The sequence below is a fragment of the Nelumbo lutea genome, chromosome 6, assembly GCF_056320005.1.
Source record: "Nelumbo lutea isolate HS-2025 chromosome 6, American lotus-T2T, whole genome shotgun sequence".
NCBI classification, from domain to species: Eukaryota; Viridiplantae; Streptophyta; class Magnoliopsida; order Proteales; family Nelumbonaceae; genus Nelumbo; species Nelumbo lutea.
In genome coordinates this window covers 10,485,749-10,506,166 of record NC_142689.1, presented here as the reverse complement: position 1 = coordinate 10,506,166, position 20,418 = coordinate 10,485,749, and the positions used below count along the sequence as shown (strand labels likewise).

General features: G+C 37.2%; 1 protein-coding gene across 7 annotated transcripts in view; it reads right to left on the bottom strand.

Annotated features, from left to right (window-relative positions):
- LOC148847286 (exocyst complex component SEC10b-like) overlaps positions 1-16,439 on the bottom strand; it is a 113,698-nt gene extending 97,259 nt beyond the window's left edge. Inside the window, exons 1-5 of one of the 7 annotated variants that reach the window (XM_088952340.1) lie at positions 16,382-16,429; positions 16,201-16,229; positions 9,836-9,873; positions 8,123-8,212; positions 7,797-7,977 (exon numbers count right to left, since the gene is read on the bottom strand). In XM_088952340.1, coding sequence (XP_088808466.1) covers positions 7,797-7,812 — 16 coding nt within the window. In that variant the 5' untranslated portion in view covers positions 7,813-7,977; positions 8,123-8,212; positions 9,836-9,873; positions 16,201-16,229; positions 16,382-16,429. Of the gene's footprint in view, positions 1-882; positions 1,042-7,796; positions 7,978-8,122; positions 8,213-9,835; positions 9,874-13,137; positions 13,244-16,200; positions 16,230-16,381 lie in introns of those variants that run through there. The other 6 variants (XM_088952337.1, XM_088952336.1, XM_088952334.1 and 3 more) reach the window with 6 other exon arrangements.
- Between the last annotated feature and the right edge of the window lie 3,979 nt (positions 16,440-20,418).

Below are 20,418 nucleotides of genomic sequence, written 5' to 3'. Positions count from 1 at the left end.
ACCTGACAGAAATAAGTTTAGCAACAGGAGAAAAGGTATCAGAATAATCCACTCCATAAAGTCTGAGCATATCCTTTAGCAACAAGACGGGCTTTCCATCGGGCAATGGACCCATCAGGATTGACTTTAACTATAAACACTCATTTACACCCAATAGCCTTCTTATTTGCAGGTAAATTTACCAAGGTCCAAGTACCATTGTCCTCTAAAGCATTCATCTCCTCAATCATAGCATTATGCCACCCAGGGTGAGAAAGGGCTTCTTTAACAGTCTTAGGAACAGAGATAGAATCAAGAGATGCAATAAAAGAACAAGAAGAGGACGACAAATGATTATAAGACACAAATGATGATATTGGATAAGTACACTTATGCTTACCTTTACGAAGAGCAATAGGAAGATCATCATTAGAGATTGGTTCTGATGACGAAGGAACAGGATCAGTTGAGACTGGATATGCCGACGAAGGAGCTGGTGCAGGAATGGATCCGGAGGGGTTGGTCGTCGAGAATAAACCTGTACTATAGGTGACTTAGGCCTGGCAGGAGCAAATTCAATAGAATGTGAACCAGATGATGTGACAGTATAGATTAACAAATCATCATCCTCCCCCTGACTTGAATGAGGAATAGATGGAAGGAAAGGTGTATCTTCGGGGAAATTAACATCACCTAACACAAGATATCTGTGAAGAGTAGGACAATAACATCTATACCCTTTTTGAACACGAGAATACCCAAGAAAAACACACTTCAAAGATTTTGGACCTAGTTTGGTAACCTGAGGACGAACATCCCGAACAAAGCATGTACACCAAAATACCCTAGGCTCAATAGGAAACAGTGTTTTATTTGGAAACAGAACATGATAAGGAGTCTTACCCTGAAGGACAGATGAAGACATACGGTTAATCAAAAAACATGTTGTGGAAACTGCATCAGCCCAGAAAGGTTTAGGAACCTTCATTTGAAATAACAAAGCTTTTGCAATTTCAAGGTGTCTATTTTTCCGTTCAGCAACCCCATTTTGAGATGGTGTATCTACACAAGAAGTTTGATGAAGAATTGTAAGTTTGAAAGGATTCTGACAAGTACTCCTTAGCATTATCACTTCTCAATATTTGTACAGAAACATTAAATTGTTTTAACTTCAGTATAGAAAGCAGAAAAATGAGAAAACACCTCAGAACAATTTTTCATTAAATATAACCATGTCATACGAGAGTAATCATCAACAAAAGTAACAAAATACTTAAACCCAGTTTTGGACTCAACTGGACACGGACCCCAAACATCTGAATGGACTAATTCAAAAGGAGCATTAGCTGGTTTATTGACTCTAGGACTCGAACTAAGATGATGGTGTTTAGAAAACTGAGAAGATTCACAATTTAATGACAACAAATTCTGAAATTGAAGACAAATTTGCTTTAACACATGGAGAGAGGGGTGGCCCAACCGACAATGTGCTTCAAAAGGGGTTACAACTCCAGAACTAGCTATGGATCTTGAAACTTGTGTATCAAGGATGTAGAGACCTCCAGACTCATGTCCCTTACCAATAATCTTCTTCGTCGTAAGATCTTGAAATAAACAATAATCAGGAAAAAATGAGACAGCAATTAAGGGTACGAGTGAGTTTGCTAACAGAAATTAAATTAAATGATAACTGAGGTAAACTAAGAACATATGACAAAGGAAGTGATGGTGTTGGACTAATTGTGCCAGACCCAATAACACAAGATGTTGACCCATCTACTAAAGTAACAGGAGAGGTAGATTTATGTGACTGAAAGGTAGAAAACATACTTGAATTACCTGTCATATGATCTGTAGCTCCAGAATCAATGACCTATTTTGAAGAGGAGGAAACAAGACATGTATTGGGTTTACCTGACTTGACAATGGCAGTAACAGGAGTAGATTGAGGTTTCAATGATTCTTGGTACTGAGCAAATTTGGCATATTCATCTGCAGATATCATAACAAACTTCTCAGAAGTATCCATGGTGGATGCAATATGGGCTGATTGAGTTTTCATATTCTGCAACTTCCTGCAATCCCACTTCATATATCCTGGCTTATGACAGTAATGACACACTATCTCTCCTAATTCCTGTCCACGAGTATTAGTATTCCTGTCATAGTTACTTGACCTACCACTACCACTCTTGATTGTTGTCTCCCTGATTCAGATGTATAATTGCGGCTGACAAGGGCACTACTAGGCTAAACAGGTGGAGAACATTCTGTACGAAGACCCTATTGAAAGCATCTTGTAGAGAAGAGATCTCTGAACTGGAAAGAATCTGAGATTTAGCAATCTCAAATTCAGAAGGTAGGCCAACTAAAAAACTCATAACAGCCATCTTTTCTTGTTGAGCTTGTTGAACAGTCACATCAGTACTAAACGGAAGCAACATATTAAGTTCTTCATATGTTTTCTTGAAATCCATGAAATAGCTTGTAAGAGATCTATTGCCTTTGTCTGCCCTGTAAAAGGCTTTGCACACATCATAAATGCGGGAAATATTCCCCTTTCCGAAGTACAAGAACTCTAGATAGTTCATTAATTCCTTAACAAATCCACAGTGAGTGACTAAACCAACCACCTCACTTTCAATGGAGTTGCGTATCTGCAAGAACAAACGTGCATCCTCCCTCAACCAAGACTTTCTCGAGTCATCATTAGGAGGGTCATCAGTCAAATGGTTATCCATAGCAATACTCAGCAAATATAGTTGAACAGTTTTACTCCAATCCAGATATATAGAGCCATTAAGCTTATGCTCAATTATTTTTTACATCATTGGAATAACATCCGACATAACTACTGATTTCTTGTCTGCCATAATCTCAAATTCAAATAAACAAAATATTTTGAACACCGAAAATCAACAGAGCACACCTGTTGAAAACACCGAAATGGATATGCACGTAACAAAGCACAAATATGTGCTATACAGGATGAGGCGAGCCAAAAGACAACGACCGAAATTCCGACGACAGATGTGCCTCCACGTGCCAACGCGTGTGACTGTGGCAAAATCTTCAGGCAGTGCGTGAGACACGCGCAGGGCTGTTGAATGCCGGACTTTGCAGAGACTAGATGCTCTGACTGCTCCAAAGAGGTGACTCGAAACACCCAAAAATTTTCCTCTACCTACTGTTTACTTAAAACAAAAGGGCAGGCAGAGACTAGATGCTCTGATACCATGTAAAATAAGAGTAAACAAAGGAAGAAGAAGAATTTGTTATATTATTCATCAATCTTGTATGTATATATACAAGTTACAAATTCTATGTTAGGAAAGAATATATTAGGAAAGAAGACTAATCAAATTCCTACAAATCTGTCCTACAATCAAGGTAAATCATATCTCCCTAGTATTTACTTCCTATTTTAGTTATACAGTCTGTAACATCTTCCTATTTTAATTATATAGTCTGTAACAATTACTACGGCTGACAGCGAAGATGCCATTAGGGTTGGAGAATAGGGAGACACCAAGTTCCTGTCACCCACCTTCAGTTTGCAGATGACCTAATGATCTTTTGTGAAGGAGGTCTTAGCGAAAAGGTAGCAAACCTAAAGGAGCTAATAAAAGGTTTTGAAAGTATTTCTAATTTGAGAATAAATCTGAAAAAGAGCTGCATAGCGTGTATAAATTTAGAGGTAGGGGAGGTCGAGGCTATTGCGGAGTGTCTTGAGTTTCCACTTCTGCTTGGCCCATGTCATATTTAGGGCTTCCTTTAGAGGAAAATCCTAGGGAGAGTAGATTTTGGACCCCAGTGATAGAAAAGTTTGAAAAGAGATTAGCCTCATGGAAGAAGAATTATATCTCTTTAGGAGGGAGAATTACCCTAATAAGAGCTACCTTGGCTAACTTACCTACCTATTATTTGTCTGTTTTTAGGATACCGGTTAGGGAAGCTAGGAAACTGGAGAAGTTGATGAGAGATTTCTTATGGGAGCCGGGACAAGAAAAAAAATGATCACTTGGTTAATTGGGAAATTGTGTTCAGAAGTAAAGAAGAGGGGGTTTGGGACTTGGGAGGGTAACTAGAAAAAAATCAAACTCTGTTAGGGAAATGGTTGTGGCGATGGCCTTTGGAAAGAGAGAGATTGTGGCATGAGGTGGTGGGAAGCATTCATGGGAGGTTAGAGAATGGATGGGATGTTGGTGTATCGAGGCAAGCTAACCTAGCAGCACCTTGGAAGGCTATTCACAACACCCTTTCTCAATTCCTCAATTTTATCAAGTATGAAGTTTGTTCTGGCAACTCTGTCCATTTTTGGGAGGATATTTGGATAGGAGACACACTGTTAAAGGATTTGTACCCTTCGCTATTTTCTATTTCTTTGTACAAAAAAGAGGTGGTCTCAAAATTTGTCTCACCTTTGGGACACCCTTAGATCTTACTTGGGATTTTGGGTTTCGTAGAGGTCTTAGGGATGATGAAATTGATTCTCTTTCTGCTTTGCTTGGTTGTCTTAATCAGGTTTATTTGGATCCCTCCAAGCTAGATAAGAGGGCTTGTACTCCTAGACCCAATGGAACATTCACTTGTGCTTCTTTCTTCAAGTTCATCTCTCAACTTTCTACTTACCAACCCTTTCCGTCAAAAGAAATTTGGTGTAGGCCAGTTCCCCCCAAAATTATGGCATTTTGTTGGGAAGTATTCCGTGGGAAAGTAAACACTTTAGATAACCTACAAAAGAGAAGACATTTCCTTTGTATTTCTCCTAATTGGTGTATCCTCTGTAGAGCTCACGGTGAGGATTGTTACCATCTATTAATATCTTGTCCCTTTTCTGGAAACCTTTGGGCTTGCCTACTTTCATTGTTTGGGGGTAGTTGGAGTCTACCAGCAGAAGTTCACATGCTCTTCAACCATTCCACCTTTTATTGGCCTACAAAAATAGGGAGAATTATGTGGAGATGTGCTCGTGCTACTTTGATTTGGACTCTTTGGGAAGAAAGAAATCTTATAATCTTTCAAGAAAAGGAAAGGAGCAGCCAGGATTTAAAAGACTGTGTGTTGAATAGGGCAATACATTGGCTGAAGACCTCGGAAATCTTTCATCAATTCTCCTTTAATGACCTTTGGAGAAATTGGTCAACAGTAGCGAGGTGTTCATCTCTAAAGGACAAATCAATTACAAGATGGTCTCCTCCATCCGAAGGCTCACTAAAGTTGAACTTTGATGGAAGTAGCATGGGTAATCCAGGTTTATCCAGAATGGGGGGTGCTTTGAGAAATGCGAAAGGAGAGATTTTGTTGCTTTACTCAGGTCCCTTGGGATTTGGGAACTCCACCAGGGCAAAACTTTTAGCTGTTGTACAAGGGGTGCAATTTGCAAACCAGCTGGGGGTACAACAACTAATAATCGAGAGGGACTCCAAAGTGGTGGTGGGTTGGTTGAAAAATTCTGAAGAGGCTATGTGGCGAAACAAGAATGAAATGAAGAAATTCAGTTGGTTGACAAGGAAGATGTTGGTCACTGTATAGTGGGCGGGGAGATCAGCAAATACTTTGTCAGATATGTTAGCTAAGCAAGGGGTAAATGGGGAAGAATTACTTTGGGCTCAGTTGTGATTCTTGTTTCTCTATCCTAGTTTACTTGTAAGATTCAAGGAGGGGTTGCAAATCGCGCCTCTCGCTGGGATGATGTATGAACTCACTCTAAATTTGCTTTTGAATCAATAAATTTATTATTATTCAAAAAAGCAGATTGGCCTAGAAGGATGAAGGTCAACAATTACAAGGGTGGTATTGATAATTACATATTTTTTTATAGGAAACAGTAACTTTCATTAAAATTTAAATTCAAATTCTTAACATTACATACCAATCATTCCAAAACTGGAATGTTGAATCTAAAATCATAACCATTGTTACAATACAGCCTAAAAAAGTTCACTCCTGTTTGATCCTTGTTTGGCTAGAGCATCAGCAAGGCCGTTTGTTGTTCTTCTAACCCATTGAAAGTTTGCTTCAACTTCCCTTGTAAGACACCAAACTTCTCTCATAGCTTTCATATGGTTTCCAGATTCCCAAATTTCCAGCTTTCATCAAGTCTATTACTAATCTTGAGTCCACTTCCACTTCAATTTGGTGCAGTCCCATCTGTTTAGCTAGTCTCAAACCTTGAAACAAAGATAACACTTCAGGTTTAAACAAATTGCCCACTCCTATATGACTTGAGAAAAGAGCCAAAATTTTTCCTCCCTATCTCTAAAGACTTCTACACCAGAGGGCCCCAGGTTACAATAGGAACTACCATCAAAATTCAACTTTATTTTTTGTTGTGTAGTGTTAGAGTAGTTCAAATAACACTGATTTGAGTCAGCTGTGTATCATCACCCATCCAAAAAAAGAACAAATTAAATTAACTTTAAATAGTGCGAAAGGACAATTGTGTCCCTCTCATATAAGAGAAAATACAAATACAAGCAAGGAAAAAAAGGAGAAATTACAACAAGATAAAATACAAACAATGTACAGTATGAACATGGACTAATCACCCCATATCTCTACCCCCCCCCTCAAGCTGATGCTGGGAAATAAGCATCAGTTTGTCACTAAGAAATTGATGGCAAGCACATGTCAGAGCTATGGTAAAGAGACCTCCTAGTTGAAGACCTGAAGATAGATGAGGAAGGGTAATACGGCCCACATGGTATAGATCCATGATGAAATGGCAATCAACCTCAATATTTTTTGTTCTTTCATGGAATACCAAATCAGAGGCAATCTTGATTGCACTAATATTATTAGAATAAAGAGGGATGGGAGAAGAATAAGAAAGATTAGTGTCATTCAAGGGAGCACAGAGCCCCACCAATTCATTACAGGTCGAGGGCATTGCTTGATACTCTACCTCAATAGATGATTTACAGACAGTTTGTTGTTTCTTACACTTTCAAGATATCAAGGAGTCTCCAATAAAACTGCACCACGTCCCCCAAACATAACAAATAATCCAATGAATTGATGACATACGAGGCTTCCGCAGGGTAGAAACAAACTAACAATTTGAATTGCATATGAAATGTCTGGTCAAGTCATTGTGAGGTATATAAGACTACCAACCAGATGTTAGTACAAGATAGCATCAACAAGGAGTCTACCATCTTCCTTAGACAGCTTATGGTTAAGTTCAAGAGGTGTATCAACCTGCTTATCATCCACCAGATAAGTTGAGTTTACTAAATCAAGAACGTACTTCTGTTGATTAACAAAATACCCAAGATTAGAATGAGACACTTCCAAGCCCAAGAAGTAAAACTAAGGACCAAGATCTTTCATCTTGAATGAGTGACTTAGTGTTTGGTTTAGAGAAGAAATGCCATCAACATCATCTCTATAATCAAAATACCATCCACATATACCAACAACAGAGTGATGCTATGGGGACTTCTCAAGGAAAACAAAGAGTAGTCTACAAAACACTTAGTAAACCCAACATCAGTAATGGTGGACCTAAATTTCTCAAAACAAGCCCTATCCCTTAGGCATTTGTTTTAAGCCATACAAAGACTTTTTCAATCGACAAACCATCTTTAGCTATATCATTATATCCAAGAGGTGGTTTCATATAAATAGTCTCCTTCAAATCCCCATGCAAAAAGGCATTTTTCAGATCCATCTGATGCATAACCCACTTCTTAATAGCAGAGATAGCCAAAATCATATGCTTTGTCGTCATTTTTGCTACAGGAGCAAAAGTCTCTTCGTAGTCGATGACATATTCTTGCTTATAAACTTGTACAACTAGACAAGCTTTATACCTATCAAGGCTCCCATCCAACTTTAGTTTTACTAAGTACACCCAATGATTGCCAAAAACAAAATCATCTGGTGAAGGGTGAATCAGGTCTCATGTATCACTTTCTAGTAATGCCTAATCTTCAACATCCATAGCCTCCTTCCAATGCGGGGCAGCCGTTTATTGGTAAATCTTGGGAATTTCTGTAAAAGACAACATAGCAGAAAAGGGGTTGTGGCCAGATGAGAAGCCATAGCAGTGAAGTGGGCATGAAACATGAGTAGAGCGATGTAAAGGTGGATCTAAGGTAAGAGATGAATCAAGGGTAGAAGAGAGTGGAGTACTTACTAGATCAATAAGAGATAGAGGACCAATAGTTGCAAGTGTAAGGAGCAAAGGTGCAGGGACTAGAGTAGTTTGATGCCTCTTCATGTAGACCTGGAAGGGTCATGTAAAAGGACTGGATGACAAAAAAGAATCCACTAACCCTGAAGAATCAAAGGAATACAAAAACAAACTAGAAGTATATGATTTTTCCATGTGAGAAACGAAAGAGATAATTTCCAAAAAGACTACATTCCAAGAGAAATGCACACAATGAAGTTGGGGATCATAACAAAGAAAACCCTTGTGATCAGAGAAATAGCTTACAAAAGCACACATAGCCGCTTGAGGAGTAAGAATTGTATGCTCATAAGGAAAAAAGGAGAACAAAACAAATACATCCAAATACATGGAGCATAGAAAAATCAAGAGAATGATGAAACAAGCATTCATATGGAGAAGAACTGTGTAACACAAATGAAGGAAGCAAATTAGTAAGAAACACAGTAGTGTTGGCCGCCTCCACCCGAAAGAAATTAGGTGTATGGGAGTCAAAAAGAAGGGTCCTCACCACACTCAAAATATGCCCATTTCTGTTGTAGGGTACCAACTACCAAGGCAACATGTCCTCAATTCAATTCCTTGTTCTCTCGAAAAGGTTTGAAAAGCATACAAATCTTCACCATAATAATACCCCCTAAATTTGAAATTAGGACTCTCCCTAAGGCATTAAAGTGGATCATCACCATAACAAGAAAAAACTTAAATGTAAGAATACCTCCGGTTTCTTTCTCAAAAAATATATCCATGTGTAGTTGTGTACTTGGTGCAATCATCAATAAATGAAACAAAGTATTTATATCCAAGTCTAGAAACCATAAGAGACAACCAAATATCACTATGTATAACATCAAAAGGAACATGGTTGTGCTTTGAATTAGAAGGAAAAGGCAATACATGTTAAAAAAAATGTTTTTAGAAGTCAAGGCTACGCCTTGTGAGAAGTGTGGCAAGAGTGCCATCAAGGTCAACGGGACTACCCTCTTGTGTCTCACCATCAAATGCAGTAGATGGTGAAAACCTAGTACACCTACATTAGGAGATGCTAATGGTCTTGACCTATTTACTAAAGGAGTCTATCAAACTTCTCCAGTTGAACAGGACCCACCAAACAACACCCTACATTCATTAGCAAATTGTAATCCCGCATGCCTGAATACTAATGTTTTCATAAAGGCCTGTTTTCATACAAACAAACTATCCCATTAAGTCCTTCACACAAATACATTACCTATCAACAACAAAATTTTAAACTAGTTACCTTCAAGAAATCCCCATTGCTCATTTGTCCAATTAACTGTACTCGGTGACTAGATTGTACCCATTTCCAGTCCTATTGATAGTCATCACTCATAGTTGATACTTTCTTTCCAAATAATCAAACCCATTCTTCAATTGTTTTTTAGACAATTTCTTTTTGCACTTCTTCCTAATCTTGTTTTGAATCCATGGCCAAGATTCTTTCCTTAGAGAACCACCTTGTCCTTTATCATAAATCCCTTTTGGAGCCATTTCTAACCCCTATAAATAGTATCACACAAAACCAAAAAAATATGTAGTTCGAAATATGTTCCACCATACAGTAACATAAAAGAGTTTATTGTTTTGCTATGTCCACACCACCAAGATATAGTTCCACGTATATTTACATACCAAACAATGAGTATCGAATCATACCTGAAATAGTAGCTATGTAAACACTTGAAATATATAACCTGAAAAAGAAATAGACATATAATGGGGTTAGCTTTGTAAATTTCTTTCTTTAATACATTGTTTGTCCATTGTGTTTCCAAGTGCAAAATCAAATGAAGTTTTTTCTTTAATACACTGTTTTTTAGTCTAAAAAAATATCTTATTTTAGGCTTCAACCACTACATAATCCAAAGGCAATATGTGCATCATACAAGCCTAATCCTAACAATATGGGGTAATCTACATGATCATTCTTGACAGTGAGGCTGGCCAGAAATAAGAGGAGAAGAGAAGAGAAGAACAAAGAAAGGAGAAAAGAAGAGAAGAAATTGGCAATGGAACAGTGCTGGCGGTGCCAGCTTTATTATATTATATAGGGCGGTAGAAATAAGAAGGGAAAAGACCCTTGTGCCCCTGTTGTAAGTGAGTCCAATAACAGACATAACAGAAATAAAAAAAATGAAATAAAAATGCTTTAACTAGCCAAACAGACCCTAACACAAATAACTAAATTATTTCAACACTCCCCGTCAAGTTGGAGCACAGATGTCAATCATGCCCAACTTGTCACACATATCATTTTGCCGCACATGATGAAGACCTTTGGTGAAGATATTAGCAAGTTGTTCTTCTAAGCTGACATATGGAGTACACACTTCTCCATTTACAGGTTTCTCTCAAATAAAATGCTTGTCCACTTCAATGTGTTTCGTCCTATTGTGCAGGATTGGATTAGCAGCAATATTGATGGTAGCTTTATTGTCACAGTAGAGTGACATTGGATTGCTCACTACAAAACCCAGTTCACCTAACAGATTTCTTATTCACATGATTTCAGTAACCCCATGAGACATTGCTCTATATTCTGCTTCAGCACTAGATCTAGCCACCACACTTTGTTTTTTACTTCTCCATGTGACCAGGTTTCCTCCTACAAAGGCACAATACACACTGGTAGATTTTCAATCATCGACTTCTCCTGCCCAATCAGCATCAGTATATACTTCCACCTTTAAGTGACCATGTTTCTGGAACAACAAACCAGCTCCGGGAAACTTCTTAAGGTATTTAAGGATCCTCTCTGCAACTTCAAAGTGAGTTGTCCTAGGATTGTGCATGAACTGACTAAGGACACCCACTGCATAAGCAATATGAGGCCTGGTCATAGACAAACACAAGAGTCTCCCTACGAGTCTCTGGAATTTCTTCACATCTTTCAAAAACTCTCCCTGACTATCTCCCAGATGATGATTAGATTCAATTGGTGAGTCAATTGGTTTTACCCCCAACTTGCCTGTATCTTTTAGTATATCTAGTACATATTTCCGTTGGGAAATAAAGATGCCCTTGTGAGAGCGGGCAACTTCAATTCCAAGGAAATAACGTAAGGGGCCTAGATCTTTCACCTCAAATTGAGTGGCTAAGAATTTTTTTAGTCTCCGTATTTCAACCTCCCAATCTCCCATGATCACTATGTCATCCACATACACAATAAGAGCTGCAATTTTCCCTTCACCTCTTTTCACAAATAGATGTTTGAACCCCATCTGTTGGACTGCTAAATAGAACTTACTAAACCAAGCCCGAGGTGATTGTTTCAACCCATATAAAGATTTTTTTAACCTGCACACCTTTTGTTCACTACCTTTGGCATAGAAACCTAGAGGTTGGGTCATGTACACTTCCTCTTCCAAGTCACCATTCAACAAAGCATTTTTTATGTCCAATTGGTGAAGTTCCTAGTCAAGATTTGCTGCCAATGAAAGAAGGATTCTGATAGAATTCATCCTGGCTACTGGAGCAAAAGTCTCTGCATAGTCCACTCCATATACCTGTGTAAAGCCTCTTGCCACCAGTCTAGCTTTGTACCTTTCAACAGTTCCATCAGCCTTGTGTTTCACTATGAACACCCACTTGCAACCCATTGGTTCCTTCCCTTCAAGAAGGTCCACCAACTCCCAAGTGTCATTTCTGTGTAATGCATCAATTTCTTCCTGCATTGCATTTGTCCATTCAGGTTTAGATAAAGCTTCTGCCACATTCTTAGGAACGAGGACACTGTCCACAGAAGAGAGGAATGCACGGAATGAAAGTGAAACATGATCATAGGACACAAAATTAGAGATAGAATGATTAGTGGTATAAGATCTAACACCCTTTCTCTTAGCAATAGGAATATCAAGATTATTGATGACAGGTGAATCAACATTTAGAGGAACAGGCATATCAATAGGAGCAAGTGTACCTGGCTGATGAGACGGATCTGCCTCTGGTGAATCCGATGATATTGGTTGCATAGTGTCAGGTTCCACAGCTCTTGGACTCCGTTGGCTTTTATGGCGACGATGAAAAACCCAGAATGGAGGAGGATCGAGTAAAGGAGGTAGTTGAGTTTGAGTCGCCTGTTTCTCCTCAACCCTACTCTCCCCCTGAGGAGAAACCGAGAAGAAAGGTTGATTCTCAAAGAATGATACATCAATGGAGACATAGTACTTGCGAGAGGTAGGATCATAGCAACGATACCCCTTTTGAGATAAAGGATAACCAAGGAAAACACAAGGAATAGCCCGAGGATCAAACTTACCTCGAGTAGGGGACAGGTTATGGACAAAGCAATGACACCCAAAAATACGCATCAGAATGGTGGACAACGGAGCTGTAGCAAAAAAAATTTGATGTGGGGCCTTATACTCTAGCAACCGAGACGGCATACGGTTGATGATGTATGTAGCACACAAAACGGCATCAATTCAAAAACGTTTTGGCACATTCATATGAATTAATAAGCCACGAGCCACTTCAAGAAGGTGACGGTTCTTTCGTTCAGCAACACCATTTTGTTGGGTGTCCTAACACAAAAGCTTCGCTGAAGTGATCCACTTGAAGCAAAAAACTCCATGAGATCACTATGGAAGTATTCTTTCGCATTGTCTAACTGGAAGATATGGATTTCAGTTTGGAACTAAGTGAACACCATGCATTGAAAGTCTTTTACAATTTTCGGCACTTCATCTCAAGATCGCATAGGATAAACCCAAGTGTATCTAGAGTAATCATCAATCAAGGTAACAGGGCCCCAAACATCTAAATAAACAATATGAAATGGAAATTCAGATCTTTTATTTCTCAAAGGTAAAGACTTCTACAATATTTACTCAATTGACATGTCTGACACTGTAATTGACTCATTGACAATGACTCAAACAACTTTGGAAACATAACTTTTAATGACTCAAAAGAAAGATGACCTAGACGACTATGTCATAAATAGGCTTGACTCTCACTTGACAAACTCATGGACTCTGTAGCCACAAGACCAGCTTTATTCTCCAACACGTAGAGACCATCCACCATGCTCCCTCTACCAATCGTCTTCCCCAAGGCCAAATCCTGAAATACACATGAAGACGGAAAAAGTGACTGAACAGTTCAAGGAGTGAACACATGAAGACGGAAAGTAAGTATCGTATTGGCTGATACGATACTTATTAGCCAATACGGCACAATACATACGAAATTTTGAACATTGGTCTATATTGACCATTCATTTGATCTTTTACCTATCTCTCTGAACTTCTTATTGGAAAGGACTTCAAAGTTTTGTGTGGGGCCAGACAACTCTACTTATTGTTCATGGGTTATGTTGACTACCTTTGGAAGGGTGTTCTTAGAAGGGTGTTCTTAGAAGATATTGTAAGGAAACTCTATCCATTATGATGACAAATAAGGAAGCACTTCTGACCGTTGTCGAAGTATGATTAACCTCTCTACAAATGATTTCTATCCCCTCTGAAGGCTTTGCAGCATCAAAAGGTACTTCAATTTGAAAAATTTACCTTTGTTTCATTGTAAAAGGATTGGTTATATTCATACAAGTAAACACGATTTTGCACCTGCATATCATCATCACCACCACCACTACCACTCATACCTTCATTCCACATGCTCTGAAATGGTTGTTGTTACTTGTTACATAATGAGATGCTTTGTCTTGAGCAAGAAACACTAGATCAGGATTCATGAGAAAATATGCCAAAAGATTGCAGCTTGCAAAGCAATACAATCCCCCTCCATCTGGAATTGTGGACTAGGAATGCCAAGTAAAACTCAATACTGTCATAGTTATAAATGTGGTAACTATCTGCTGATAGAAGTTATTACAACCAAAACCTAAGTGTGGATTTTGAATTGTCTACAGACTTACTGGTTTTCTTTTAGGTGGACATGAAGAAGGTGAAATCAAGGTTCAAAATTTCAATACGCATCAGGCCTACTGGCGGATACATATCGTATTGGTGGCTTCCCAATACGCCCCTACAGGGGGTGTTTCAGGGTCTGACCTGGTTCATGGGGTAGATGGGCCTTAAACCAGCCCCTCTGAACCAGTTTAAAAGAAAAACTAAAAACACATAAAAGGCGAGCAAAGATACAGGTCAAAACGCCCCTACCAGCATATCGGCCTGTATCGATATTTTGAACTTTGAGTGAAATGAGAAGCGTGCATGACCAGGTAATTCTCCAGCCTATATCAGTTTTGGGAACATGGAGATACTTTTTTCTTTACAGAACATGTTTGTTTACTGAGAATGCAATGTAAGGCAATAAGATATTTATTTTAATTGACATATTCATAATGACTTTACTCCATTACAAGCCAAAGGACATGACTAAGTGGTTTAAGAGCATTTTGATCTACCTGATTACATTTCATGCAACAATGGTACGAAAGTGTTTGTCAGCATGGATTGCATATGTTGGAAAAAGCTAAAATGTAAAATACATCTATACAGTTCATTTCCTGTATTGCAAAATATGCTTATGATTTAGTTGTGCACTAAAGAAAAAGAAAACACCTAAAAAAGTGGTTATATACAAGAACAAGTATGTTAAAGTTTTGAACCAGAGATATATATGATGAATTTTATCTACTTAAGAGTGTCTAACATCTATCTTCTTCCAAAAGAGAACATTGGATTTCTGACACATATACGACTCCAAGTAATCTCAAAAAGAAAAAATTATCAGCCTCTTTATCAGAATGAGCATTTGCTTTGTCAAGAAAAATAATTAACCCCAGAAAGCTTATTCTTTTGAGCTGCCTTTGATCTGGTCCTAACAATAAAATAAGGGTTTCATCATCATCTAAAATTCAACTAATAAAAGTAACATGACAATTATATGGGGTATGGGGTTAGCTACATAAATCACATATGGGTTATCATCATCAACCTTATCCCAACTATATGGGGCTTGCATTTCATGTTTCCTTCTTAGAAAATAAAATTCAACCAATAAAATTAACATAACAGATAAATAACAGTGCACCCTCTTTCTAACTCCAAAGGAACCTAAATTAACTGAAAATGAACAGCTGGATTACATATTCATACATGTAGACCAACGTCTCCTATCTTATGGTGATGCAATTAGGCAGTTGAAGTTCTCCCATTTTGGAACCTGCTCCTATATTTGACTCAACAAAGAAAAAGGGTGTCGGACTGCTCCTAGATTTTTCTTGTTGAAAAAAAAAGCATAGAGTCTGGTAGTAATCAAATCCAATCCAACCTAAAGATTATTTTATTACTAATGCATAGATTGCAAAAACACTGAACTAGCTGACTGTGTCCGGATTTATGTCGTGGTCAAGATGGGTGTAAGGACTTCCGAAAGTTGGGTTGGATTGCTGTCCTATTGTCCTGTTGAAGAGAAGGAGCGAGAAAATTGGAAGCTTGGAAGGCTATCGTTTACTGTATACATGAGGTCATACCAGAGGCTCTCAAACCTCAAATATAATCATTCTTCTTACAAATTCCACACCACTCGATATAGGCGCTTGACTTCTATTTCGTTTATGTTTGAGAAAGGCGGGCTTAGCAATGGCAATAGCGATGGCAGAGGCATTGTGTTAAGTTTGATTATTGCAATATTGATGAATGCCTGATGAGTGCTTGTATGTTGTGAGCCTACGGACTATGGCCAAGCCCTACTGCGCGTCGTCTTCGGCTTGTTGATGGGTGTCGGACTGAGGGAAAAAGGTGAAAAAAAAAAAAAAAGAAAGATAAGAAGAGAGGGAAGAGAGGGGGAGAAGAAATAGAAGAAAATCAGTTGAAGTTCTCCCATTTTAGAACCTGCATGGATTTATTGTTAAAAACTTGTTGATGGGTGTCGAACTGAGCATCTGGTCGGTTTGAGATGAGGGAGAAAAGGTGAAAAACAGAATGAGAAAATCAAAGAAAAACGAAGAAGAATAACGAGCAATAATAACATAAACCGAAATAGAAAACGGTGAAAGAAAAACAATGATGAAGAAGAATCATAAATCAAAAAATAATACTTTGCTCACTCACCGCTGGCTGACCGCTGGTTATGTCTTCACCTGTCGGAGTGCAAATTGAAACCCAAATGGAAAAAAAAAAAAAATAGGTAGAAATTGTAAGATACCAAAATCTTACCAACGAAAGTGCAAATATCGGGTGAGATTTGAGAAAAAAGGAATACGCAAATGAAGATCTGAGACCATTAACATACCTGGGATAATGCTCGCGTACTGCGGCGAGTCTCCTTCTCGTTCGAGAGGAAGAGTTCGAATGAGCTACTATTTGCGTTTAAATTAGGGGCATGGCATGTCATTTCAAAATTAATTGAGGTTATTTTCGACTTTGAGCAAGGTCTGAAACGCGCGCGTCTAACCGCAAAAGTATTACCATTTCAAATCTGACAAAAGTGCTTCAAATCATTAATTCACGTACAAAATCAAACGCATCAAACTGTTTTTAGACCTTATATATACATCTTAAAAAAATGTTAAAAGACCCCCTGTAGCCTTCCATTTAACTTTAACTTTAGAATTATTTTCATTTATGGGGCTTTTTTGAATTGGCACCTACACCTAGTTTCTTCTCAAAGAACTATGTAGTCACTTATCTCTCTTTTTTTTATTTTTTTTATTTTAAATTTGAAAAAATAACTCAAGTGACCAATCGCCTTTAAGAATTTTAACACTCCTAATTAAAACACCTCTCTCTTTCTCTCTCTCTCTCTCTAGATATATATATATATATATATATATATATATATATATATATATATATATATATTTTCTCTTCTCCATTAACTCTTTTAAAAATATATCCTGATTAATTATGCCATTCAAAATATATCCTGATTAATTATGCCATTCTCTCTCTCCTTCAATAACCCATGCCACTAATTCTCTTTAATCTCCATTATTCCATTAAATTGCATAATAACTTTATATATCTATCTATATACATTTTACTTTAACTATATATGTATAATAGATATATTTTCATTAAACTATAGTTATCACTAAAGTTTAATTATATTGAAATTGAGATATTCAAGGATATATTATTACACTAAATAATCTACTTCCATTTAAATTATAATCCATTTGTATTCCATTTGAAAATAATAAAATTTAATTAACCATAATAAAAATAATTTAGTAAGTTATTTAAATAAAATAAAAATAATTATTAATTATTATTATTGGTACAAATATTTTTGTTAATATAATAGAAAGAATCTAATTAATAAAGGGAATAAGATAAATTAAAAATGAACATTAATTTAAAATTAATATAAAATTATCTGACAATTATTAGTCTCATAATTAAATTTTATTAATTTAAAAGAAAATTAAGTTCCACTAAAAATGAAAATTTATATAGTTAATTAAATTTCATAAGGAATTTAAATTTAATAAAAACTTAATATACTTAAATAAATTCATTTTTTACTAATTCCATAAATTAATAAGCATATTAGTTTTCAGCGTTGTTTAATTATTTTAAAATCAACCTAAATATCATTTAAAAATAAGAAAATTTATCAAAATCTCACTAGGTTTACTAACAAGTCTATGAAACTCCCTGGTGTTTTGACCTTAACAAAAACCTTCCCTAATGCTTTGAAAAAAAGATATGCAAATATCTTTCTTTAGTCAACATTCGAGATAAAGTTGAAACTTTAAATTATGTATGATAATGGTAATTTTAATGTCTTTGTTACCGAAGAAGCAAGGGAAAAGGAGGTATTTGCACCTTTTTTGTCAAAACTATAAGGGAGCCCTTTGTTATGGCCGAAACACAAGGGTGGTTTATAGAATCGTTATAAGAGGATTTTTTTTATAATTTTACCTAAAATAATACAAAAATAATAACAAACCAATAAAAATAATAAGAAAATCTTTTCCAAGGCTAATAGAGAATAGCATTAAGATACCAAAAAAATACAAAGTTATTTAGAGAATAGGAAATTGGCCGCTCTTACTAAAGTGCAATTTAGATTGGGATCAAATAAACAAGACATAACCCCCAAAAAAATAATATCTGAATTGAACTTAGATGGATACCATTTAATTGGAAATGTCATAGGGCTTCATCTTCAATTTTCTTAATAAATAAAGTCTATGCATCGCACGGATCCTAACTAGTTAAATTTATTAAGTAAAGATGTTATCTTGTAATAAAATCCATGGTAACTGAGTATGGTGCCAAATACTAATTTAACTGGACCAATGGTTTCAGTTTATCTTGGCCCATTTAGAATGTCGTAAAACTCTTGTGTCTTCCCTTAACTTTCTTAACGAAGTCTTGTTGAAAAAATAAAAAAAAAAAACTTGCTTAACAAAGTGAACCAGCCCGGTGATCGATAAATTTGAATGGTTTTGGGACTTTTACAATGAAAGTAGATTTGGGTTAATTGGACTGAGTTGAAACTTCCTTTAATAGAATATTTGGATAACAGAACTGATAAAAACTGACTCGGCACAATGAAGCAATTCATATCGACCATTTTTGGGTCTCTTACATTAAGTATAATTGAGTTAATTGAACATGAGTAATGCAATATATTTGGATAATTAAATTTATCGTTAAGTTGATTCCACTCGGTAAACTAGCGAGTTTGGATCATTCTTGGGTCTATTACATCGTAAGTAAATATGGGTTATACTTAGGCCCTATTAGTTTTTTGGCAAGTTACTTATCCGGGTAAATATTTTTCAAGAAAGACTTGCCTGTGTAAGTATATTTACCTATGCTCTTTTATATCTTATGGTGCATGATCTCGTACTCCCTGCTGGAAGACAGTTCAGATGTCAAACTGAGTAGGTTGCTTGGCCGAGTTGCAAGAAAAGAGGAATCAAAGTGCTCGGAATGCTTTTCCGGTGTGGGCACTCTAATGCCTAAGCGAAGAGTGTTTGAGAATTGGAAAGCAAGAGAGCTATGAATGTCATGAGACCTATATCGCGTACCTTCTATGAGAGAGGGGACGCCTTTATATAGGCATAACAAACCAATAGCTTTACTAACGCATCCAAGATCTTCAGGGGGGACGTGGGCAACTTCTCTCTTGGAGACGATTTATGCATAAAACGATAGAACTCATCTGGTTGCTTCTGAAGTGGTGAGGCAGGAGTCATATCCGTCAATGAGGCAACGTGATCCCGGACGATTTGAAGACAATAGTCCACTCACAAAGGGGGTCGGCCACCACGTCCTGCAGGTCGCCAACTGTGCTCTAGCCAGGTCAACGGAGAGAGTTCGTCCCTCATTCCAAGGTCCCTAGCTCGATCCTACAATGGTTGGCTTGGTCCTGTGATGGCTGACCTAGTCCTGAGATGGCCGGCCTAGTCTTGAGATGGCCGACATGGTCCTGTGATGGGCGACTTGGTCTTGAGATGGACGGCCGAGCTAACCTAGTCATGAGATGGCCGTAGGATGGATTTGAGTTGAGCCAAGTCAAATACTTGGCTATTTGAGCTCAACTCGTAGGAATAGTATCAGGCTCGTGCTCAAGCTCAAGCTAGAGACTTGAGCTCAAATTCGGCTTGGTTCATAGCTCGCAAGCTCGACTATAAGCCATGTTTTTTTGAAAAATAAAAATTATATGTATAAAATATTTTTTTAGACAAAAATTAAGAATTATAACAATTACTTAATATTATATATACAAATAACAATTATACAAATTATTTACGATTATACATAAAAAATAAAAACATTATTATATATAATAAAATTATTTAGTATATGTATGTATGTATGTATATATAATAAAAATTATTTATTTAATACTAGGCTCGAGAGACGAGCTTCACTGGGCTTAAGCTCGGTTCAATTAGCAAACAAACCTATAGTTTGGTTTTGAATTCAGCTCGAAGCTCGATTTAAACCGACCCGAGCCGAGCTTGAAGAGCTCGTGAAAGGCTCGGCTCGTAGCCACCCCCTAGATGGCCGACTTGGTTGACCTAGTCTTGTCCTATGATGGCCGACCTGATCCTAAGATAGCCAACCTTGCCTAGGTGGTGCCAATATACTCAGATCATGTGAGGTGTACCTGACACATACCCGAGGTAGACTCCACTTTGGTGAAAACAGTGTTGCTGCCTATGTGGTGTCGGGATGTTAAGCAACTCTTTCAGGATCGCTACATGGCATGATGTCATTGGAGGGCCAAATCTCCCTTCAACAATTTCCTAGGTAAATAAGGTAAACAAGGTAATGACTATTTTAGCCAAAAAGATCCATTATTAAAAG